The sequence below is a fragment of the Lithobates pipiens genome, unplaced genomic scaffold (genome assembly GCF_037356315.1).
Source record: "Lithobates pipiens isolate NorthernLeopardFrog02 unplaced genomic scaffold, aLitPip1_a1.2 Scaffold_16, whole genome shotgun sequence".
NCBI classification, from domain to species: domain Eukaryota; kingdom Metazoa; phylum Chordata; class Amphibia; order Anura; family Ranidae; genus Lithobates; species Lithobates pipiens.
The window spans coordinates 604,029,929-604,056,157 of NW_027507748.1; the positions used below are offsets into that span (position 1 = coordinate 604,029,929).

A 26,229-nucleotide genomic window follows, 5' to 3' on the forward strand; every position below is an offset into this window, starting at 1 on the left:
TATAAGGAAACAAAAAGAGGGGGGTTTGGGACTTCAGATGAGGTGTGAGGGATCACACAGCTCCATCCCTATCTATATAAAAGAAAAAGAGGGTTTAGGACTTTAAATGAGGTAGAACATAAAAGATGAGTCGATGTAACAAGACATGCTTTATTCATTAAAAAACATGTCATGGCAATATGAGTACATACATGGTAAATAAGCATAACAATCACATATTATTGACCATAAAAACAATCATAACAACTTTGAGATGTTATATTGAGATGGCATATTGAGTTATCAGACAACTGTCCATAGTAAAGAATCACTTGAAAAGCAACATGGTGGGGTTACTTGGGAGTGGATGAAATAAAACCCACTGCGCATCAGCGCCACGCCTCCCTGCGCCATGCACACGGCACCCTATCTGAGCATCCTGTTGCTGGTGTAAGTGGGATTTAAATTATGGCCAACACATGGGGAGATGTGTCTAACTGTTATGGACGGCTTCGGTCGCTCCGGCAGGAGGGCCCCAGCCCCCTTTTTTTTGCTGTGCCAGCGTGACACTGGGAGGAGTCTATTTGGTCATGCTTAACACATAAGGATCCCCATTTCACTCCGCTAGCTCTCTTGGTAGCCCCTCCAGCAGCATACTGCACAGATCTATGGATCATGGTTCTCTGTCACAGCTTTAGGTAGTCACCTGGCTGGAATCTCCGCCTATGCTTTTCAGTGTTTGGTTGAAGACAGCATTGACTGTCCTTCATTATTTTTCCTAGGTATGCCCCTTTTTTTCATTATTTCCACTCTTCATTTGTATCCACTTTTTATCTTGGTGTCAGGCTCCATTTACTGTTCAATACTTTTCAATGATATAATACACCTTCATATACTCTTAGTCTACCTGATTTATTTACTTTTACAGCATTGGAGCCCAAATGGTTTTCATTTTGACCACTTGTTTCCTTTTCTCTGGGGATCATTGTGTGCGTCCGGCTTTCCTGCAGGCCCCTTCCTCAGCTCCTAGGATGAACATTCCTAGCAGACACCAGTTTTCATGTTCACATGGTCTAGACTTAATTGACATGTAAGTACTTAGTGGGATGACTTAATTTCTTTCCTCCTTTACATGTATAGTCTCCCTTGTGTTTGGGGGAAACTTTGGACCATATCATTTATGTTTTTTTACAGACATTGTTGCACTTGCCCCTGATGATGTGATAGAAAACCACAAAACTTGCGTCGGGCCAATTTTGATGTACCATTTTCTTTTTAGATGGTTTTATTTCATACACTCCCAAGCTACCCCACCATGTTGCTTTTCAAGCAATTCTTTACTATAAATAATTGTCCGACACCTCAATATGCATTTCCAAGTTGCTATGATTGTTTTTATGAATATTTGGTCAATAATATGTGATTGTTATGCTTATTTACTATGTATGTACTCATATTGCCATGACGTGTTTTTTAATGAATAAAGATGAGTCAATGCCGATTACACTGACTCATTTTTTTAGCAATGCTAGATCTACCTCGTTTAAAGTCTCAACCTCTCTTTTTCTTGCATGGGACTTATGAGGGCTATCCAATGGCTGACTGGTCAAAATCCAAGAGATCTTACCACTGCTGCAGTTGGTCCTTTAATTATAGAATGCACAGAGAAAGTTGCTGGGGCTTTAGACTTCAGTTGTGATTTTCTGCCTGGAAGCTTCCTGGCTTGCATAGGGCACTTTGGTTAAAATGCTGGACTCAGAGACCAGTATTCAAGAAGCATCTGATCTGCAAGCCTTTGGAGGGACAATATCTTTTCAGAGATACTCTTTATACCATTATCAAGGATGCTGCTGGTGGCAAGAGAATACCCATTTTCCTCGTAGAAGAAACCTAGGGAGCAGACTGCAAAACCTTCTCTTATCTGTTAAGAATTGTCTATTTCACTTCTCTGCTCCCACACCCCCTATGTTGAAACTCCCCAAGCTTTGCTCTCAGGCCATCCGCAAGCTGTCAGGCTCAAAGTCTACCAAATCCTCAGGCAAGTCTTCCTTGTCATAGAGGTCCTTTCCATAGTGGAGCGATGTTTGTTAACACTTTTGACAGCTTGCATCTCAGATGCTTGGCTGCAAGAGGTGGAACAGGATCGAATCTGAAGATTTGCTATCTGGTTTCTCAACTCCGACCTTCCTGTCTCACTGCGCAGATTAGCAGATCTCCAATAAACCTTCTTGGGTCCTCTGGACCGATGTATAATTACCCCAGTTCCTGTGGCAGAATGCTTTCAAGTATTTTACTCTAAACTGTTCGTCATTCCCAGAACACGAATGGGGAAACTGCCCCATCTTGAACTTCAGAATTTTGAATTTCTTCTTTGGAGCTCAAATTCTTCTAGAAATACACCAGGGGTCTCTCTTACTTTGTGCCTCTACCTTATACAAATGGTTGCTTGGACAGTAAAGGGAAAACTTGTGCTTCCCATTGATATATATATATTTTTTTATTCAAACTTTTTTTGTTTGTTCTTAACAGGCCGGTTGAAGGTCAATATGGCCAACATCTATCTGAAACAGAAGAACTATTCCAAAGCCATAAAATATTATCGTATGGCTCTTGATCAAATCCCTGGTGTGCACAAAGAGATGAGGCAAGTAACTTGTTTTCTGATATGTTTGATATTTTGTAAGCCAAAATAGTTTTTATCAGATTGAAATGGGCATAAAGTACTAGCATCAATGGTGACAAAGACATGCACATACACTTGTACTTACTCAAAATAATATAGCAAAGCTTATATAATTAGAGTATGTTTAGAGTATATTTGATTGGTAAACTATAAAAACTAAAATGTTGTATGTTGTCTCAAATTGGCTATTTGGAACTTAGTAAAAACCCTTAGACACAATAGCTCACTAATCACGAAGGAGCTACATTTAATGGACAGCAAGTAGAAGATTCTACCAGCCACACACCCCACAATTTCAGACATTTTTTGAGCAACATCTGTGGTCATAGATCATTTTCCTATATGAGAGCATTTTATTAATTGCCACCTTACATTGTTGTAAGGTAGGCACCCCAGCTTGGATCCACACCCTTTAGCTTCTTGACAGTAAGTAATACCTCATGCTAATAGATGCGCAGATAAACGTTTAAGACTACATTCGTACAGGTGACTAGCTCCAGTGCAAACGAAAGTTGCAGGAATCTTCTGATTCTTGCAACTGTTTCTGGTACCTGTGAGTGGCTAGCTGCAGCCACCAAGCCTTGTACCCTTTAATGAGAGGTTGCCAGTAGTGAGAGCTATCCATCGCTGTCTGCAGAGCCAGCAATTGGTTGCAGTTATCTTTGCTGGACACACATATTGTGCCTCCAGCAGCTTTCACCGCAGGTAATCGATGGCTGTGAGAGCAGCCCCAGATTTCTGTGGCTGTTGCTGACCTGTCATTGAATTGTACAGGGCTTGGTAGCTGCAGCTAACTATTCAACTTGGTAGAAACAGCTGCAGGAATCGGCAGATTTCTGCCACTGGCATTCTCCCTGGGGCTACTCGCTTGTGCGAATGTAGCCTAATTCTAAGGACTCAGGAGGACCTAGCAGGCATAGCCAAGGTTCTAGTACTGTGAAACCCATGACATCTTGTGATATATTTGATATTTTATGTCAGGACAGTAAAATGACAGTATCCATCATGTCCAAAGGGGAAGACATTTTGCATGTTGTCTTTCTATTGAAGTGTTGTCTACACAACAGTCACAGAACGGCCCTCAGTGTGCCTTGGTTCCATGTAAACAAGCAAAATGTGTACACCTCCACTGGACATTTCCAACTTCAATAGCCTGTACAAATATTGGAGAACAATAAAATTACTCTATACTGTTTGATAATCTGATTTCGATGGCTTTTTCCAAAATGATAGCATCTATAATATCATTGTGAAATTTTACTTGTTGTCTTTGTACTGATGTAGTCAGTGCGATCTCAGAATTGCCCTTAGTGTGCTTTAGCTCTATGGGAACAAGCAAAATGTGTATACTTCTCCTAGATATTCTTCAAACTCTTGTAGCCTGTGCAAACTTTGGGGCCAACAAAAGCAATATATTGAAAATATGATTTTAGCTGCTTTTTTCAATATCATGCTTGCTAGAAATGTATATTTTGTTAAAGGATCACTGTTATGAAAAACATTTGTATTCTGATAAGTGTAAGGAATTAATAATTATTTTATTTCACACACATTTATATACATTATTCTTCAAAGTGACAGGCGTTGGAACAGTTTAGAATACTGTCAGTGTGGGTCAAGCAGCTGCAGCAGAAAAAAACTATATCTATATTAAAAAAAAGCTCTAAATCATAAGGATAATAGGTTTTAATTACTCTCAGCAATGGTATAATGTTTTTCTGAAAAAATATGGCTGCCATTGCTGACCTTTCCTTATGAAAATACTTTCCTGGTTGTCATGCTGATCTAGTAACTTGAGAGCAATTGTTCAGCTCAGGAGCACTGACATTCCTCTTGCTGCATGCCTGCTGCAGGTTGGGGACTCGGAGAGAATTGAGGTCATTGACTGCCAAGAAACTCATTTTTGAAGAAGGAAGCCAGTAGCAACACACTGTACTTCTCGGTACAGTTTTCTTTAAAAACTTGCTCTTAATATTTATTCCCACAGAGAAATGGAATCTGACCTAGGACATTGGCTCTAACCTAGGACATTGGCTCTAACCTAGGACATTGTCTCTAACCTAGGACATTGGCTCTAACCTAGGACATTGTGTCTAACCTAGGCTCTAAAACAAAAGGAAAACACCGCGCTAATTCAAACAGAAACAAGTGAAAGGAAAAGTGATAAAACTACAAAATATTCTGTGAAGAACACAGCCCAGCTGCTAGCACACAAACAAACCAAGTTCACATAACATAAATACAATAAGTGCTGCGCTTGAAGGCACCTATTTAAATAGGTGAAATAAATAAATAATGTGTATAACTAACAATACAAATGAGTGAATACAAAAGTTCATGAAGTATTTGAGAATAGTCCCAAAAAATTGTTCACTCTGGTGCGTCTCAAGCTGAATTACAAGTCCGCAGATGGCATTCAGGGTGAATTATCCTGCTAAGTTCTCCACCCTTGGCGACTCTTGGAACTCAATTATAAGCAAGTAGAAAAAATAAGTACCCTTACCAGATGGGTTGGACACATCCACCTTATAGTAGTGTGTCTTGCGAGCTTATGGGGGGCTCCGGCCACTCACCCCAGTACACCGACCCGATATGTTGTCCTCTCAGGGTTCCTCGCGGTCTGCGGATAGGAAAGGTGAGTGGGATTTCCGTGCCAAACGCTGCGATCGAACTTGATGCCAGACGTCCCGCAAGAGTTCACCATAAAGGAAATAGAGCATAGAATACGCTTCGCATGGTGAAATACAACCAATGATGGTTTATTGAAAAAAATTTTTTCGATGAACAAAAATAAAATTATAAAATCACGTGATGCATAAAAAATAGCAATGTGGGGAGCAGTCTCTGGCATCAAGTTCGATCGCAGCGTTTGGCACGGAAATCCCACTCACTTTTCCTATCCGCAGACCGCAAGGAACCCTGAGAGGACAACATATCGGGTCGGTGTACTGGGGTGAGTGGCCGGAGCCCCCCCATAAGCTCGCAAGACACACTACTATAAGGTGGATGTGTCCAACCCATCTGGTAAGGGTACTTATTTTTTCTACTTGCTTATAATTGAGTTCCAAGAGTCGCCAAGGGTGGAGAACGTAGCAGGATAATTCACCCTGAATGCCATCTGCGGACTTGTAATTCAGCTTGAGACGCACCAGAGTGAACAATTTTTTGGGACTATTCTCAAATACTTTATGAACTTTTGTATTCACTCGTTTGTATTGTTAGTTATACACATTATTTATTTCTTTCACCTATTTAAATAGGTGCCTTCAAGCGCAGCACTTATTGTATTTATGTTATGATAACCTAGGCTCTAACCTAGAACATTGGCTCTAACCTAGGACAGTAGCTCTAACTTAGGACATTGGCTCTAACCTAGGACATTGGGTCTAACCTAGGACATTGTCTCTAACCTAGGACAGTAGCTCTAACCTAGGACATTGTCTCTAACCTAGGACAGTAGCTCTAACCTAGGACATTGGCTCTAACCTAGGACATTGGCTCTAACCTAGGACTTTAGCTTACTATAGAAGCCTGCATGATGCATATATATTGAGAACAAAACAGGGGTCAGTATTTTATGTATGTAATGTATTTTAACCTGAGATAAACATATGCCCCTGTACAAATCATTAGTAAGACCTCATCTGGAATATGCAGTTACATTTTGGGCACCAGTTCACAAAAACCATATTGGCAAACTGGAGAAAGAGCAGAGAAGGGCAACCAAACTGGTGAGAGGCATGGAGGTACTCAGCTATGAAGATAGATTAGCAGAACTGAAATTATTCTGTCTTAAAGTGGTTGTAAACCTCAGACATGAAATATGAACAAAGCATATCCCTTTATAGTGTGTACTTTGAATCAAAGCGTTAGAAAAGCACCAACACAGGATGGAACTGTGGGGGCCTAAGGTAGCGCAGTGCCACTTCCTAAACATTAATTGATTAAATAAAGTGAAAAAATGTACTTTCGAGTCACCAGTCATAGAAAATAAACAATAACTTTTTATTAACAATTAAAGGGGTGTTCCAGACGTTTTTTTTTTATTATTTTAAAGTCAGCCGCTACAAACACCGTAGCTGCTAACTTTTAATAAGGACACTTACCTGTCCAGCAAGCCCACGATGTCAGCCACCCGAGGTGGTGGCGCCGCCATCCTAACTAAGCTTCACTGCCCGTTTCCTGCCACGCAGCACTTTGTGAATGGCCCGTTGTTTCCTGGGACACACACATGTCCCAGAAGACAACGGGGCAGCTCGCCGAGAGGAGGAAGCGCTGCGGAATAGGAAGAGGCAGATTAGGAAGACTGCCTAGCAACAGGGGTTATTGGTGAGTAAAAAAATTTTTTTTTTTTTTTTTTTTAAGAATGTTAATGTACTTTTTTTTTTTTTTTTTTTTTAGTCTGGCCCTCCACTTTAATACATAAAGATAAAAAACATTTAAAACACTGCAAAATAATTGCAATAGCAACTAAACCTCTCCAATATGGACCATGAATGTCAAAACCATGCTATAAGGGGACATGTATGACTATAATAGATAATACCATTCAAATAAGCTCATTTGAATGGTATTATCTATTATAGTCATGCATGTCCCCTATGGCATGGTTTTGACACTCCTGATCCATATTGGAGAGGTATAGTTGCTATTTATGTATTCATTGTTTAAAAAAAAAAGTTATTGTTTTATGATTGGTGCCTGGAAAGTCAATTTTTTCACTTTCTTTATTTAATCAATATAGCGTGTACTTATCTCAATTAAAAGCACTAAGCACCATTTCTGTCTGCTGCTTAGCTGCCTCTGAACTAGATGGACTTTTTTCAGCCTGACTAACCATGTAACAGAGCACCAAATTATGAATACAATTATAAACACACAAGTTTACAAACCTTCTGCATTATGGATTGTATAGCTATTCCACCAAATACAAGGGAAATTTAGTAAAGACAGATCAGTGGATATAGTTTGGTCTTGTAATATTATAAGGTAGTAGTTTAGGTGCACTCCATACAGCTGGGAGACTGTCAAGCCATTTGTGCTGCAGCGGCAAATGGTTTTGTGACAAGGGGATCCAATCTGCAAAGAATGTCACCAGCACATTTAAATGCTTATCAGAACAACTTTATAGATGACATGAATACAGCAAAGTTTCTGAGGAATGTTTCTTTATTTATGTAATAATAAAGTTGCTCTGGATGAGCACTTAGGTGTGGTGGTGATGCACTTTGCTGATTATTTTAACAATGTGATGCAGGACACATCCCTCCACCTGATCCACTGTAGGGAGAGCGTACCTGTATCTCCCTTCCTCGCTACATGATCTAATGATATTAAATCGGCCGCTGTTGTTGTTTAAGGAATCGGTAGGAATAAACTTCTTAAATCGGTTTTAAACCAAAAATCAATGTAATGTATTACGGCTTACAAATCCATTACATGTGGGGGCTGCATTCGTTTTTGTTTTTTATAGGCTTTTTTCCCTTTGTTTTCTGCTTGTGAAATGTCCAGTAATGCACCATGGGCATTATTTACGTAAGGCAAATATACTTTGCACTGACAGTCTAAATCTAAGGGGTAGATCTGAAATGAGGGGAAGCTCCGCTGATTTTATCATCCAATCAGGTGCAAGCTAAAATGCTATTTTTTGTTTTCCTTGCATGTCCCCCTCGGATTTACAGCGACATTACTTCCAAGTGCACTTTTATGTGCAATTGCAGTGCAAAGTGGATTTGCCTTTAGTAAATAACCCCCCCCCCTCATGTTTTAGGGTGCCTACACTGAAAGAATGAGCAACAGAGACACCTTTGGTCAGCAGAATTGTCAGACTTGGAGGAGGGTAGTATTACGTGTGCTAGCACATTTAGATACACTAACAAATTTAAGCCACGCTTTAGTTAACACTTTTTTTTTATACAGTTATAGCAATGATTTTGTTCTTTTTGAGATAAAGGTTTTATGTTAATAAAAGCTGACCATTGTAGGCACCTCTGTAAAGTTTGTCTCAAGCCTTTATCGGCTACATCTGCAGGACAGCTTATTCTGTTGAAAAACAATAGACTTACTGGCTAAATCACCTGGTAAAAATAAAGGAGGGAAAGCCTAAAAAAGAAAACGATTGTAGCCATCACATCTAGGAATTGGTAAGATGCAATATAAGAAATGTTTGCTTTTGGGTTTAATACCACTTTAATTCTTTCCTAAATTGTATACTTGTGAAACTTGTTAGTAGAGAAAAGTGTCATGAGCATTTACAATGGATGTAAAATATTTCATATAAAACTGATATCCATGTTTATTTAACACTCCTTCCATTTAGGATTAAGATCATGCAGAATATTGGGGTGACCTTTATCAAAACAGGGCAGTACACAGATGCCATTACATCGTTTGAGCACATCATGAGTGAGTCTCCGAACGTGAAGGCCGGCTACAACCTGATATTGTGCTACTTTGCTATTGGAGATCGTGACAAAATGAAAAAGGCTTTCCAAAAACTAATAGCTGCACCCCTTGGAATTGACGATGAAGACAAGTATATCTCACCTGGTGTAAGTATTTGCTGTGTGCTATATGTAAGCAGTCCAAACTCATTACTGGTTTTCTTAAAAGTAGCCAGGATACTTAACTGTGGGTGGAATTTAGAGGTTTCATCACCCTTTAACATGATCCCAGGTCTACATTGTGAGATCTAAGCTCCACTCTACCTTTAAAGTGGTAGTAAACCGCAGTTGATGGGGGGGGAATCCCCTGCAAGGCAATGTCTTAATGTGCTAGTATGCACTGTATGTGGGACCTTCAGAGTCAATGACTGCATTCACTCTGAATATCTCAAGTTTAGGAGATAATCACAGTACCTTCAGGTACGCTTTTATTATAGGCTTACCTGTAGGTACAAGTGGTAGAACAGAGTTTACCACCATTTTAATGTACCCGTCTCTTATTTATGCCAGTATTTCTAAAACATGTAAGTCTTTCTTACCACCATTAATTTGGCTACAAAGTGATACAAAGTACCTCCTCGTGAATACAAAGGTCACACAGTTTCTTCCAGTCTTCCTTGTATGACTTACCTGGCAAGCCCAGTCTCATGTATAATAGAGCATTCCCAGCATACACCACTCCCAAGGTATCTTCTGCAAACCAAACATCTGGGGGTGATTTACGAATACTTCCCTATGCTGCCATGGATAGGCACCAAGACAGGAAAATTACAGAGAGGTAAGCATTACATTTTCCATTTTAGCACAGTGGTTTTCAGCCTCAGTCCTCAAGTACCCACGGCAGGACATGTTTTGGGAATTTATCTTTGCTAAAATAACTGTCCAAAATACCAAGCCATTGACTTTGATTTAAAGAACCTGTGCAAGATGAAGAGAAACCCGAAAGCATGGCCTGTTGGGGGTACTTGAGGACTGAGGTTGAGAGCCATTAATTTAGAGCACTGAGATAAGATCTAGCTTAAGACAATTATATTCTAATTGTGGGCATTTTAGGGAAACCAAGTGAGTGTTAGAACCCCTGCTTGTTTTTTTTAGGTTGGGCTTTGTGTCCCTTTTCTGAAAATTGGCTTCACCTTCTGTCACATAGCCAAACAGGAAGTGAGGGTAAAACCCTACCAATGTCTTTCCTGGAGGACACACAGGTCAATCTAACTAGTGTCCCCATTAGGCAAATTGCACTTTGTGTACACCCCAAATTATTAGGTATTTTGGGGTTTATTAAAGGCAAATCCACTCTGCAATACAAGTGTACTCACTGTAAATCTGAGGGGAAGCACTGGTGATTTTATCATCCAATCATGTAGATGCTGTTTTTTTTATTTTCCTTGCATGTCCCCCTTGGATCTCCAGCAACTGCATTTCCAAGTGCACTTGTAGTGAAAAGTGGATTTGCCTTTAGTTACTAAACCCCAAAGTCCAAGATACCTAATAATTGTGGTATACACAGCAAAATGCAAAGTGTTTACCTAATGGGGGGAAACTATTTAGATTGACCTGTGTGTCCCCAAGGAAAGACATTGGTAGGGTTTTACCCTCACTTACTGTTTGACGGGAAGTGAATAAATTTGAAGGAGAAACTGGCAAAATTTGAGAGGTGTCGACTCTATCAGGGGTAGAGACATCCCCAAAAACTGACAAGACTTCTAATCCCTCTGCACTCTATCCCCAAGCAAAAATAAGAAAGGATTTAATTTAGTTTAGCTTTGCAAAGACACATTCCTAAGTTCAACTGTGATGCATGTCAATGGCTCATTTAGACCTTGTTTAATAGAAAACACCAGTTGCCTTTCACTATAAACATTTGTTAGTCCAGTCCTGGAAATCTGCATCTGCTTTACTATTAATTTCCATAAAAATTGGGTTACTGCATGTAAATGTGCCAAATGCATCAAAATGCACGACCGCTGTGTATGTGAGATGCGCAACTGCAGAGTTATGTACCTGTGGCGCATATCTGTTTCCTGGAAGTGGTGGCCAGCACACAGGAATGACATCACGCTCCTTCAGGAAGTTTCTTATACTGCTGCTAATTTCTTCCCACCACCATGCCCCGCTCACTGTTCTCTGAGGAAGAGATGATCCTTATTTGCAGATTAAGATAATTTTTGATTTAATTTTACATGGGGTGGTGTTTGTGTGGGTCATGTGTGTATGTCTAGATGATTTGGCCTCAAAACACACACCCACTTCCTGTGTACAGATTCACTTCCGGGCCAATGTATATTGCTTCCTGCTTCAGTGTGTGTTAGTGTATATATATGTGTATATGTATGTGTGTGTGTGTGTGTGTGTGTGTGTGTGTGTATATATATATATATATATATATCGATGTAGGTTCTTGTGTTCACCAGCAGAGAGAAGTGGGTAGATGCCACACTCCCAATTCTGGAGGCATAACAATGGTCTAGCACAGGGATCTTCAAACTATGGCCCTCCAGTTGTTCAGCAACTACAATTCCCATCCTGCCTAGTCATGTCTGTGAATGTCTTACAATGCCTCATGGGATATGTAGTTCCGCAACAGCTGGAGAGCCGTAGTTTGAAGATTCCTGATAACCCTAGCATTTCTTGAAAAAGGGTGGTTTTTCATGTGCCCAAGAAATATCGTTGGGAAAATACAAGTGGGTCATGGCACATCTACATTCCAAATTTGTCACTTAAGATGGTCATGCACTATGCAGTCTGATTGGCCAATCTCTGTACAACTGGATATTTATGCAAAATAGGTACTAGGAAGACGCACTTAAACAATAATTCAAAAACAATAATTCAAAATATAGGAAATAAAACAGGCTCTTGCACTATCTAATTTATTTAAGTCTAACTCATTGCAGTGGATGGTCACCTTTAACCACTTCCCGCCCGCCGTATGCAGAATGACGTCCGGGAAGTGGTTCTGTTATCCTGACTGGGCGTCATATGACTTCAAGCAGGATAACATGCCGGCACGTGCCTGTGGGGGTGCGCATCGCGGCGATCACGAGTGCAGCGTCAGTCTGATACCCCGCATCTCCGATCGTGATAAGAAGCCTCTTACCACATGATAAGCTGTGACCAATCACAACTGAGCATCGCGTAAACCAGAAAGTGCCGGTAAACGGCATTACTCAGTTTTCGCTGACATGGAGAGCCGATTGGCGGCTCTCCCTGTCAGAGGGGGGGTTCTGTGCTGATAATCAGTACATTGATTATCAGCACAGACCCCGCAAATGTAACAATCGCCTGCCAATCAGTGCCCAGAAGTTCCCCAACAATAAAGTGTGCCAGTGCCCACCACAGTGCCAATCACTGCCCACCACAATGCCAATCACTGCCCAACAGTAACACCTGTCAGTACATATCCGTACCTAATCATTAGTGCAGCCTATCAGTGCCACCTGTTAGTGCCAAGCAGTGCCTCCTGTCAGTGCCCATCAGTGCCTATCAGTGCTACCTATTGGTGCCCATCAGTGCTGCCTATCAGTGCCACTTTATCAGTGCCGCCTCATTAGTGCCCGTCAGTGAAGGAGAAAACAACATTTTATGAAAGAAACTTAAAAAAAAATGTTTTTTTTTTCAAAAATGTTGTTTAGCAAAAAATAAAAACCACAGAGGTGATCAAATACCACCAAAAGAAAGCTCTATTTGTGGGGAAAAAAATGATAAAAATTGAGTTTGGGTACAGTGTTGCATTACCGCTCAATTGTCATTCAAATTGTGACAGCACTGAAAGCTGAAAATTGTCCTGGGCAGAAAGGGGTGTAAGTGCCTGGTATTGAAGTGGTTAAAGATCAAGATCTGAAAAAAATGTATTTATTGAGTTTAGAAACACTTCTCTGTTCTCTGTAATGTATTGAAAGATTTGGGGGAAAAAAAAGTAAAAAACACATTTCATAGATATATTAGAAGTAATAGGATTGAGATTAGCATCAAAAGGGTTAATTAACTGAGAACACCTACTAATTGCCTAACGAGACACACCCAATGAGATGAAATTAACCAATTGTATTGGGCGTGCGTTATTATCAATGAGAAAACTGCAGTTACCCTAGCACCAGTTGCAGTTTACATATGCGGGTATCGTAATTTGCGCTTCAATGTGCGCCGGTTCGTGTGTTCAATTAATGACTTTTCCGGCACACCAATTAATGTATGAACTGGTGCAGTGCCTCATTCTTAGTAAATCACCCCTCTGTGTCTCTACTGGCTGAAACAAATGTCATGTACCCTTCAGAAGCCTCACAACTACCTTTTCTCTTTGGTTAAGAAATTTGATCAGGTCTCTCCCTCTCAATTTCACTTTTACTCTCTAAATGGCAGAAAATTTTCATTTGGTGAAATCAAGGTTATGATGTGAATGATTATAACCTGAAAGTAGTATATGATGCCTACAAAAATACCCCGCTAATGACAGCCATCCCTTCCCTGTCTGCCTGTGTACACCAGTCTTCCTGACCTGCAACAGTGTGACTCCGGCCAGCTGAATAGCACAACTTTGGGACAAACCCCTCCAACAGCACCTGGAACTGTTGCTGTTATTGTATGCTACATAATCAAACCAAACCTTGGACTGTATTTCCTAGAAGTAGCTTAGAGACTCAATATTGGGTGGATTTTAAGAGGTTTGTTTACCCACTAATCCAAATGAAGAATCCAGGAGGTGGTAGGTTGGTAGGTGATGCATAAAGCAACGTAAGGCATGCCATGGCAGCAGTTGGAAAACAGAGCTTGAGTCTTAGTGGGATAGGTTTTCATGGAAAAGCCAAATTGTGATTAAACCTGTTGTCTGTTTTGGGATTACTTGCCCTGTAACATTTGTTTATTGCTGTGTACCTAATATATTCATAGTGTGGTTTTGGCTTCCAGCTCCATTTTACCATTGTTATTTTTCTTTATTTTAGGATGATCCACACTCTAATCTTGTTATAGAAGCTATTAAAAATGACAGCCTGCACCAAATGGAGCAAGAACGGTAATTTGTTTATGACCGCATTATTTTTCCTCAATCCTCCTTTTCATACAAGATCCACACAGTTTTTTTTTTTTTTTTTTACCAAGGATTCTTGCTTTTTTCAGTTGACTTCAGTTAGAAAAATGTATGAATCTTGGATGAAACATTTATAAATAAGACCCATTACTAGGAACTGCTCCTAACTAAGTAAAGCAAGGTGAATGGCACATTTCAGCCACGATTAGAGGACTTAGGAACAGAAACACTGAAACGTTATTAATATTTGTAAGAAGGTGTGTTGATTTTATTGAGTTATGTAATAAGGTAATTTTACATATAAACTTTGCCCACAAAGTATGTATGTAAGCCCTAACAAAAATGGTCTTTTAATTTTTTCCCTATTGGTCTATTAAATATACAGTTGAAAGTGTTTTTACTTTATATGTTCTGGAAGTAAAGCTGGCCATAGAAGTTTCGAATCTCGGGCCGGTTCAGCAGGGGCAAGCCAAGATTGGAACCATGTATGGGCAGGCTGAATGTGCCCAAGTTGATCGATTGATCAACTTAGGTACAGCCAGGCTGTCGGATTTTACATGTGATTATTGCTAGTGGCTATTTTTGCAGTAATCACTGTGTTCTCCTGGCAGGGACGCAGTACCATTGTGTTCTCCTGGTCAAGCAACCACGGGTTGCAGGAAAGAGAATCGCTTTATCTATTGCAGGCTTTAGGCTGTCCTGTGCACTCTGCAATCTTATCTCAACATTGTTATCAGGAAGTATATTAGGATCACAGTACACGTTTTAGTGATTTGGAGAGGGGGTTGTTCCGTAGCTCCCAACTGTCCCCGATTTCGAGGGACTGTCCCTGATTTGGAGCAATGTCCCTTATTCCTTCTCATTTATTCCTAATTTTGGTCTGATCTATATAGTTATAGTTATATATTTAAGGAGGCGTGGCCAGGGTGTGTGTCCTATGCCTGTATTCTTTTGCTGATAGGTGTCCCTCGTTCCAATCTCAAAAAGTTTGGAGGTATGGTTGTTCTGTAATCCTGATACTATTCCTTCTGACAATCCTCTGTTCTGTGCATACAGTACACTGAAGTGAGCATTGTCACCCCGAGACAGGAAGTGAGGAAATATCTAAATCTTCTACTCTTTATCCAAATAAAAAGGCTTGGCAACAAGTTTGTCTGCTCCAGTACAGCTTGGGCAGCATTCTCTGTCTCTGAAATTCTCATTGCAGTGTACTAGGAAATGTAAAATAAAGAACTGGGTGCCTCTTGTTTTCCTTTTTACGTCTTTTACTTGACATTTTCTATAGTGCAGCTTGAAAGCTGATTTCCTTATGTGGAAGTAAGCTGATTCTGTTTTACGCCTCTCCTGAGAAGCAGCGGCCTCATGCACACTGGACATTATAAAAACGCCAGTAGAGTTAGCTGTGCAAAAGCTGTAGTATAAGTTTTGCAGCGTCTTTTTTATCATTTTTTTTTTTTTAGCAAAACTATACTCCCACAAAAGCTTATGGCTCAAAAACGCTGATAAACGCCGAATAGCCGTGTTTTCAAACTTTTATCAGCATTAGAGCATTTCTTCTACTGAAAAACTCGTTCTGGGTTTTTTCCAGCCAGAAAACATCTCTACCAAAAAATGCTGATGACAGCTTATGTGTGCATGGACACATAGGATATCATGCTGGGGAGTTTACTGGCTGTAGAGAAAAATGCCTGAACACAAAGCAGCAGCTGTATAAACATCCAGTGTGTGTATATGAGGCATTAGATGCTCAGAGACAAAGTAACGTGTAGGATGCAAGGTGCCATGGGCTTATGGCTTTATACATGTTCCTTGCCTTCATTTTGAAAATATTCAATATTTCGCTAAAATTCACAGGGATCTTTTTCTTTTTTTCTTCTAGGAAAGCCTTGGCTGAAAAATACATCATGGCTGCAGCCAAACTAATTGCTCCAGTTATTGAAAACTCTTTTGATGTTGGCTATGACTGGTAAGATGTTTCAAACATTGTAAAATAAGGCAGATAAAACATGTTCTGTGCTTTTTATATTTATTCTTATTTTTAGATTTATTATTTCTTTATATATATATATATATATATATATATATATATATATATATATATATATATATATATATATATATATATATATATATATATATATATATATATATATGTGAAGGTTCTCATTTATCCAGGTCATAGTATACCTTCTACTAGTTAGTCACATTCAACTGGATTGGTTGTGTCCAGTTGAATGTGACTAACTACTTTTAGGAATAGTGGTTTTAAACTTTTTTCTTTAATGATTTATTATAATCGGGAATCAAAAAATCTAATTTTAAAATATATACTGTACTGAGTAAATATGATCTACTGTATATTAATATTTTGCAGGTGGAGTTATAGGCTCTTTTTCACTTATGTATCTCTCTATTTACAGCCTTCTGAAAAAAAAGCCAAGCTGCAACTTAAATACAATTTCATTAAAAGGATAAACTCCAGGCAGATATAAAAAAAAAAAAAATCATAAATATACATATATATATATATATATATATATATATATATATATATATATACATATACACAGACACACTATCTCACAAAAGTGAGTACACCCCTCACATTTTTGTAAATATTTTATTATATCTTTTCATGGAACAAAACTGAAGAAATGACACTTTGCTACAATGTAACGTCGTGAGTATACAGCTTGTATAATGTAAATTTGCTGTCCCCTCAAAATAACTCAACACACAGCTATTAATGTCTAAACCGCTGGCAACAAAATTGAGTACACCCCTAAATGAAAATGTCCAAATTGGGCCCAATTAGCCATTTCCCTCCCTGGTCTCATGTGACTTATTAGTGTTACAAGGTCTCAGGTGTGAATAGGGAGTAGGTGTGTTAAATTTGGTGTTATGGCTCTCACTCTTTTATACTGGTCACTGAAAGTTCAACATGGCACCTCATGGCAAAGAACTGTCTGAAAAGAATATGCTGTCCACTGCATTAAATTGGTCTGCATGGCTGTCATCCCAGAAGGAAGACTCTTCTAAAGATGATGCACAAGAAAGCCCGCAAACAGCTTGCTGAAGATAAGCAGACTAAGGACATGATTCCTGTGGTCTGATGAGACTAAGATAAACGTATTTGGTTCAGATGGTGTCAAGCGTGTGGGGCGGCAACCAGGTGAGGAGTACAAAGACAAGTGTGTGTCGCCTACAGTCAAGCATGGTGGTGGGGAGTGTCAGGGTCTGGGGCTGAATGAGTGCTGCCGGCACTGGGGAGCTACAGTTCATTGGAGGGAACCATGAATGCCAACATGTACTGTGACATACTGAAGCAGAGCATGATCCCCTCCCTTCGGAGACTTGGCCGCAGGGCAATATTCCAACATAACAACCCCAAACACACCTCCACTGCCTTGCTAAAGAAGCTGAGGGTAAAGATGATGGACTGACCAAGTATGTCTCCAGACCTAAACCCTATTGAGCATCTGTGGTGCATCCTCAAATGGAAGGTGGAGGAGCACAAGGTTTCTAACATCCACCAGCTCCGTGATGTCATCATGGAGGAGTGGAAGAGGACTCCAGTGGCAACCCGTTAAAGCTCTGGTGAACTCCATGCTCAACAGAGTTAAGGCAGTGCTGGAAAATAATGTTGGCCACACAAATTATTGACAATTTGTACCCAATTTGGACATTTTCACTTAGGGGTGTACTCAATTTTGTTGCCAGCAGTTTAGACTATTCATGGCTGTGTGTTGAGTTATTTTGAGGGGACAGCAAATTGACACTGTTATACAAGCTCTACACTCACTATTTTACATTGTAGCAAAGTGTCATTTCTTCAGTGTTGTCACATGAAAACAAATTATAAAATGTTTGCAAAAATGTGAGGGTGTACTCACTGTGAGATACTATGTGTGTGTGTGTGTGTGTGTGTGTGTGTGTGTGTGTGTGTGTGTGTGTTTTATATATATATATATACACACACACACACACACACACACACATTATTATACAGGATTTATATAGCGCCAACAGTTTGCGCATAATGGGGGCAGACAGTACAATTACAATACAAATGAATACAGGAGGGATCAGAGGGCACTGCTCGTTTGAGCTTACAATCTAGGATCTATATATATGTATATGTATGTATGAGAGAGAGAGAGATATTGATCTGTATATATAGATAGATAGATATATAGATAGATATAGATGCATACACACACATTTAGGTATAGGTGTCAGCCTCCTTTGATCCCCTTTACAACATTACTCAGACTGGAAGGAGGGCAGCACTTGTAGTTAGTCAAACTCAGCTAATGTAATGCAAATGTATGCTGACAAGGAACCTGCTGAAAAGAAGCATAACGCCTGGTACACATGATGAGATTACCGGACAAATGATTGTCTGTTTTTTTTTTTTTTTGGCTGTAAGTCTCCATATGGAAAATGAAAACGATACTAAAATTAAGAAAATTCTCGTACGACAGAATAAAAATTCTGAAGTGATGTAATGTATTATATTGTATTTGGATTGTATTTTCAGATGAAAACAGTGCTGTTTAAATGATAATCGTACGATCTGGTATTTTACAAGAAAAATTTTCGTGCTTGTTCCATCAGATAATTTCACACGACCTGTCCTGATTGGCTTTCGAAAGCTGTGTACTAACAATCAGATTATTGTACGATCGCTTTGAAAGCGGTGTTTTTGGTACGATTTTCTGATTGTGTGTACTATGCTTAATTAAGGTGCTCCTATACTGTCCAATTAGAGGGTTGGGTTGGACAGTGAAAGGGGGTGATGTGCTTGGTGCAGAGAGTTACATGGCTTTATTACGTAGAGAAATGTCTGGTCAACAACTGGAGTATGGCTGGCCTGTTGAAGTCTTAATACTGGCTGGACAGAAATACAAATCTTAGTAGGTAAAGCAGGTCAGATATATGTTTTTGTGTGCGTATTTAGCTGTGAACCCGGTGTTCAACTTTCGGGAAACTTGTAATGAGAAAAACACAGGGTTACCATCGCTGCCCTTCTTCTAATAGTGCTGGTTTCTGACTAGCATTCTCATCCAATGGCTTTAATACCTTTTGTGTCACTTTCTGCAGATTGGGGAAACCTGGATGTGAAAGTGATGGCCTGGAAACAGCCTCCATATTTGCAGTTACTATGGCACATATCTACCGTATTTATGTTTGTTTTATTTATTCTTGCAGGTGTGTTGAAGCTGTAAAGACTTCACAATATGTGGAACTTGCAAATGATCTGGAAATTAATAAAGCTATAACATATCTGAGACAGAAGAACTTTACCCAGGTATATATAGTTCTTACATTGAGTCCTATCTGAATATTTTGTTAAATATAACCCAGACACATCCCAGATGCCAGGTAAGCACTCCCAGTGCCAATGTTTCTCAGTCTTGTTACTTACCAGATTATCACTTCCATGGCTTTGGTAGTGCATGGTACCAAGGCGGGGCCAAGGCACAGGCAAAAGAGGCATCTGCCTTGGCCACTGTGCTGCAGGAGCTTTTCCTTCCATTGAATCACTCACCTTCCAAAAATGCACCCAGCGGCTTGTGAATGAAGCAGCATTAATATACTGATAAGATCACCACTCTGTTTACTCCTTTCCCTCTGAACTTGTGTGAATGGACAAAGGCAGCTTGCTTTTGACATCAGTTTTAAATCTGTTTGAGATCATTCAGAATTCATTCATAGGTACATTTGACTTGCAGTTGACCGCCATCTAACCTACATGTGACCTGCTTCAAGCTGCTTTTTTAAAGCGATAAACTTGTATAGGGGAGAAAAAAAAGCTCCTGGGCTGAACAAAAACCTATCAACACAGGCCCCAAGATTGACATGGTGCAATCCAGTAGAATCTGATTGGCTAACAGTGATGATCCGCTCTCTCCCAGCCTGATTACTACCGTTTGGGGGATTGTTTAGAGCTAATCTATAAATAGATTTAGGTACATATACAAGTGGTACTGAAACGTAAGCTGAAGTGTTCTTTTATGACTAAATAGCTGATTCAGTCTTTGATAGTCCAATGGGAGTTAGACCCCTTTCACACTGGGGCGGTGTGGGCATTAGCGATAAAGCGCCACTAGTTTTAGCGACGCTTTACCGCTGTTGTAGCGGCTGCTTTTTTGACAATTTTAACCCCCGCTGACGGCCAAAGAAAGGGTTAATAGTGCCCATGTTGCGGCGCTGCTGAATCGCTTTGCAGGCGCTTCGGCAGTGATGCCTATTCATTTCAATGGGCAGGGCGTTTTGGGAGCGATGTATACACTGCTCCCGCACCGCCCCAAAGATGCTGATTGCAGGACTTTTTTTCCCAATTTGCAAGCGCACCGCCCCAGTGTGAAAGCACTCAGGCTTTCACACTGGGGTGGCTTTAGAGGTGCTTTTCCGGCGCTATTTTTAGCGCTAAAACACCTGAAAAGCATCCCAGTGTTAAAGAGGTCTTAATCTTTAAAGGAGAAGAATGCATTCTCTTAAAAGTCTCAGAGCTGTTGTCTATAACAGTGAAGGGAATCGCCAGCTGTAAAAGAAGATGTCTGAATGATGCCTGTAACTGCAGGCATCATTCATATATCACCACTCAGTCTGCAACGTCATATGACGGCGTGCGGGAAGTGCCTGCACAAATATCACGTAACATAAAAACATGCAGTAACCATCATTTTATTCTACAGGATCTGTGCTTAAAAATATATAATGTTTTGGGGCTCTAAGTAATTTTCCAGCAACTAAAATACACGTGTATGTGCAAAATTTCATAAATGGCTCAGTGTTGAAGTGGTCACTCTAAACTTTTCCCAGCATGCACTGCACAATTAATTTGGTCTTCGGTATGTATATTAATTCCCTTTGTGGAATTTGACAAAGGGAGCAAGAGGCAGTGTTTGTGCAGTTGACATTGCTATCCATACACTTAGTTACTGTATGCAATTCAATGTTTACTCCTTTAGTATTATATTGTAGGCTTTTCATTTCAACATGATAGGATTGCTTTAGTGGTGACGTTCACTCAAACAAGCATGGTATTTCCTAGTAAAGTTAGTTGTATTCCATTCCCACCAAATTCTCTTATATGTCTGGGACTCTAATGGTGAGTTCTTCATCAAGAGCCTTGGTTTTTAACTATGCTGTATTCTCCTTGTTACATAATAGGAACATTACCTTAAAGCAGAACTTCAGTAATTGTTTTATCTTTCCATCTATTAAGTGTTCTGCCTTGTTTTCATTTTGGATAGTAAAAAAGTTTTCTGCCAGTAAATACCTTATACAGCCCACTTCCTGTTTCTTGTCTGGTAAAAAGCCTAGGCTTATGACATCATGCACAGCCCTGTCTCTCACTCTCTGAGAGTGTCCAGGAAGGGAGGGGGGGTGAGTCATAAGAGGGCCAATGAGAGCTGCAGAGCTGGAGGTGTGCCTCTATGTAAATCCAAGAAGTGAACAGGCAGCAGCTTCAGCTGCCCACAGTTAAAATGATTGCAGCCAGACTCAGTGGATGGAGATTTCTGCAGCATATTTGGCAAGTACAGAATCGCAGTATATATAAAATAATATGCAAAGTGGTTGGAGGGAAGCTTCAGAATGGCAAAGATGTTTTTATTACAGATTATGTGAGTAGACTGCAGTTCCTCTTTAACCACTTCCCGACCAGCACACGACGATGTACGTCGACAGAATGGCACGGGCAGGCATATTGGCGTACAGGTACGTCCAATATTCTATACCGCCCTGCCATCGGGAGCGCGCCGCCGGCGGCGCGCTCCCGCGCTGGTCGAGACCCCCGTGAGTCCGGTCGCGGGACCCGCGGACTCGATCGCCGCGGGCATCCCCGCGATCGTCTCACGGAGCGGCCGAATAGAGCAAATGCTGTGTAAACAACATTTGTCTACTCTGCCTAGCAACTAGTGACGCTGATCTCTGCTCCATGTGATTGGAGCAGAGATCAGTGTACACTAAATGAAAGCCCAACCCCCCCACAGTTAGTAACACTCCCCTAGGAACACTTAACCCCTACACTGCCACCCACTGGTTAACCCTTTCACTGCCAGTGTCATTTACACAGGAATCACTGCATTTATATAGCAGTGATTACTGTATAAATGACAATGGTCCCAAAAATGTGTCAAAAATGTCCGATGGGTCCCCCACAATGCCGCAGTCACAATAAAAATCGCTGATCGCCGCCATTACTAGTAAAAAAAAAAATAATAAAAAATTATTAATAAAAATGCTATAAAACTATCCCTATTTTGTAAACGCTATAACTTTTGCGCAAACCAATCAATAATCGCTTATTGCGATTTTTTTTACCAAAAATATATAGAAGAATACGTATCGGCCTAAACTGAGGGAAAAAAATGTTTTTTTATATATTTTTGGGGGATATTTATTATAACAAAAAGTAAAAAATAATGCGTTTTTTTCAAAATTGTCGCTCTATTTTTGTTTATAGCGCAAAAAATAAAAACCGCAGGGGTGATCAAATACCACCAAAAGAAAGCTCTATTTGTGGGAAAAAAAGGACGTCAATTTTGTTTGGGAGCCACGTCGCACGACCACGCAATTGTCAGTTAAAGCGACGCAGTGCCGAATCGCAAAAAGTGGTCTGGTCTTTGACCAGCAAATTGGTCCGGTCTGAAAGTAGTTAAGGTAGTCATTTTAAACCTGGGTTCCTCCAGAGGTTGCTAGGGGTTCCTTGAACAGTGGCTGATTGACCTTCAGTTTGGTGGGGCCTGCGTAGCCCTGGGGCCAACATTCCTTGGCAGAGCCAGCAGAAAAACACCAATTACCTTTTTAGCTTTCTGTAAGGGTTGCAGTCTTCCCACTGACCAGAAATGTAAGGGGCATTCTTCCTACTGACCTTTGATGAATTGGTTTAAGCAGAGGTTTCTCAAGATCTAAAAATTATTTTAGGGGTTCATCTGGGGGGAAGGGTAAGAAAGGCCGACCTAGAATGATGCTTCCTGACTGCAGAGAGTCTTGGTTTTCCTGTGCTATATTTTCTTTGCTGTAAAACAAGAAAGCCTTCATGTAGAGCAGTGGTCATCAACCCTGTCCTCAGGGCCCACTAACAGGCCAGGTTTTATGTTTTACCTTGGGGAGATTAAGACTAGAATACTGCAAGTACTGATCAGCAAATATCACCTGGGATGTATTTCAGTTATGTTGCAAACCTGACCTGTTAGTGGGCCCTGAGGACAGGATTATTGACCACTGGTGTAGAGTATTGTCCCCCAGCTACAGAAGCTAGACAAGCAGTGCTGAATGTTGGAGAGGAAAGCCTGTAGGAGGACTGTGCCAAAAATAAGGTAAGTATTTCAGCAAAAGCTGATATATTTTTTTTTTTTTTTATTCTTAAAGGCTATAAGGCACAATATAAAAAAAAACATACGAAAACTAGAGTTCCACTTCCAGGCCAGGAATCTCACCACTGGAGTCAGCTAAAGAAAATAAGTAGCCAATGGGTGACTCGGCCTGAGGCACTATTCAAAAACTGAAGTAGCAGTTTTGTTAACTAACATAACATAATTGAACACCTTAAATAATGTATGCACTATATAATTCCGATGTTCCTATTATGGTTTGTTATTTCCTTTTTTTTTACTTCCTTCTATAATGCAGTTTTTCTTCTCTGTTTGCTTTACCCTGTCAGTACGATATGGTATGTACTGTCTTTGACCACTAGCGCATAGTATGTAGACTAGATGCAAGGGTGATTGTAAAGGTTGCTATGCACATAGTTATTGTGGCTTGTGGCAGAAAGCCCAAATCATGCAAATTAGCTTTTTTTTTTTTGTATAATATTTATTTATTAAAGACAAGGCATCACATCTAGATGAGCAGTGCCATTGGCAGAAAAAGCAAATGTTGCACAAGTCATATATGTCAAAGAAACATTTAAAACACAAACTAATAGGTATAGTAGAATAGGTAATATAGCAGGAAGTATTAAAGGTTTAGCAATCACTTAGCAGGACTGCAATGCAGCCCCCTCCCCTAAAGTGAGGGGAACTCCAACCACCCCGTCTTCTACATTTACGTGCCCTGAGAAAGAAAAATCGTAATACGAAACTGTATTAGCCCAGCCTCTCAATCAACAAGTAATTGTGGTAAGCTAAGGAGATTGAAGGCTGCGCCTCTTGGGCGGAGCTCAGGGGGAGGGGGGCAACTATAGGCCTCCAACTGACCGCCCCCCCAAATGCCACACAAATTAACATTTACCTTGATCTTTGGGGTGAAATAGTCCTCAGAATATTTAGGAAGATGAGAGCTCCTAAGTTTTTAGGGTTCCAGGGACACTGGTGAAGATGATGACAGAGATGTGGGCACCTATGAGCACATGCATTGCAATTGTGCTGCAGCGGGAGTTTGTTTTCTCACACAAATGCACATTTTATAAAGTTTACCCTTGCACATATTTGTCCAAATCTGAGACCTAAGTAAATTCTTTAATTTTGAGTGGAACAGGACAATATATGACGAGAGCTTACCTGCACACATGTAACTATTGTACTTGTGGATTTCCATTTCTTCACTAGCTGAACTGACCATGACAGGACTGGGAGGTCAATATCCCCAAAGCTTGGTTGTAGACAAGTGAAGAGATAACCTAATGCCGTGTACACACAACCAGACTTTCCGGCACACTAGATCCGACGGTCTTCCCGACTGACTTTTGGCGGAGTTCCGATGGACTTTCTGAATGAACAGACTTTGCCACACACAATCACACCATAGTCTGACGGATTTGACCGTGATGACACACAATCAGACTAGAATAAGGAAGTTCATAGCCAGTAGCCAATAGCTTCCCTAGCGTTGGTTTTCATCCGTTGGACTAGCGTACAGACGAACTGATTTTTCGACCGGACTCGAGTCCATCGGAAAGATTTGAAACGTTCTGAATCTAAAGTCCGTCTGATTTTTCGACAGCAAAGATCTGATGAAGCCAAGTCAGGCAAATAGTCTACTATTGTATGATTAGGTGCACACAAAATTGATACCCTGCCGTGTTCAGTGTTTAATTTGCAAGTCAAACAGGAGATTTAAATATGGAGAAGTATAGAATAGGCTGCGGCATGAACTTTTCATCACCTGTTTTTTACATTAATGCTTCTTGTTGTGGCCTATAGTGAGAACTTGTGTGATGAGTATTGTATGTTGTACAACGATTAAATATGTCATCGTTTTTCTCCAGGCTGTGGAAACCTTAAAAATGTTTGAGAAAAAAGACAGCAGAGTGAAGAGCGCAGCAGCAACCAATCTCTCCTTCCTGTACTTCTTAGTAAGTGAGATATTAGTACCTATGCTACATACTTTTTTTTTTTTTTATGAATCCAATTTTTATTAAAGAATAATGATTGTAGGTTACATAAACACAACGTATAGTATACAAAGATGTGACAGAGGTAAATTTAAAAAAGAAAGAAAGATAAAAAAAAAAAAAATCATCAAGCATAGAAGGGAGGTACTCATAACTATAGAGTTGGGAAGAGGCTGGGAGCATCTCTCCACTCTTGGGTCTGTTCAGGTAGGTTGTCGGACCCAATTTTAGAGCAGTTAGGTAATACTCATGTAGTCATTCTGCCCAGTGCCCAGACAGATTATACGACCCATCTTTATCGTGTTAAAGCGGGAGTCCACCGGGACTCCGCGTTTTTTTTTTTTTTTAAAAGCCAGCAGCTACAAATACTGCAGCTGCTGACTTTTAAAATAGTGACACTTACCTGTCCAGCGCGCCCGCGATGTCGGCACCCGAAGCCGATCGCTAGGTCGTCTGTCAGGTCCTGCCGCCGCCATCTTGGGTATGGGAATCAGGAAATGGAGCCTTTCGGCTTCATTTCCCAGTTCCCTACTGCGCATGCGCGAGCCACGTGGCGCAATCTGGACGGTCCCCGCTGCCTCTGGGAACTGTGTGTTTCCCAGCAGGCAGCGGGGCACTTGCGCAAAGGGGCGGGCAGTTGCGGAAAGGGGCGTAATCTACGCCCCTTTCCGCAGACAGCTATCCCGGAAGTGGGTGCAGTTACCTGGATTATCCAGGTAACTGCACCCCCCTCCCCCCTGAAAGGTGCCAA

General features: G+C 40.5%; 1 protein-coding gene across 2 annotated transcripts in view; it reads left to right on the top strand.

Moving 5' to 3' along the window:
* Positions 1 to 26,229, top strand: part of IFT88 (intraflagellar transport 88) — a 119,594-nt gene that overhangs the window by 37,304 nt on the left and 56,061 nt on the right. For both annotated transcript variants that reach the window (XM_077483999.1, XM_077484000.1), the window contains 6 exons: positions 2,509 to 2,623; positions 8,982 to 9,213; positions 14,046 to 14,116; positions 16,011 to 16,097; positions 19,343 to 19,442; positions 25,353 to 25,439. In XM_077483999.1, the coding sequence (XP_077340125.1) occupies positions 2,509 to 2,623; positions 8,982 to 9,213; positions 14,046 to 14,116; positions 16,011 to 16,097; positions 19,343 to 19,442; positions 25,353 to 25,439 (692 nt within the window). The remainder of the gene's footprint in view (positions 1 to 2,508; positions 2,624 to 8,981; positions 9,214 to 14,045; positions 14,117 to 16,010; positions 16,098 to 19,342; positions 19,443 to 25,352; positions 25,440 to 26,229) is intronic.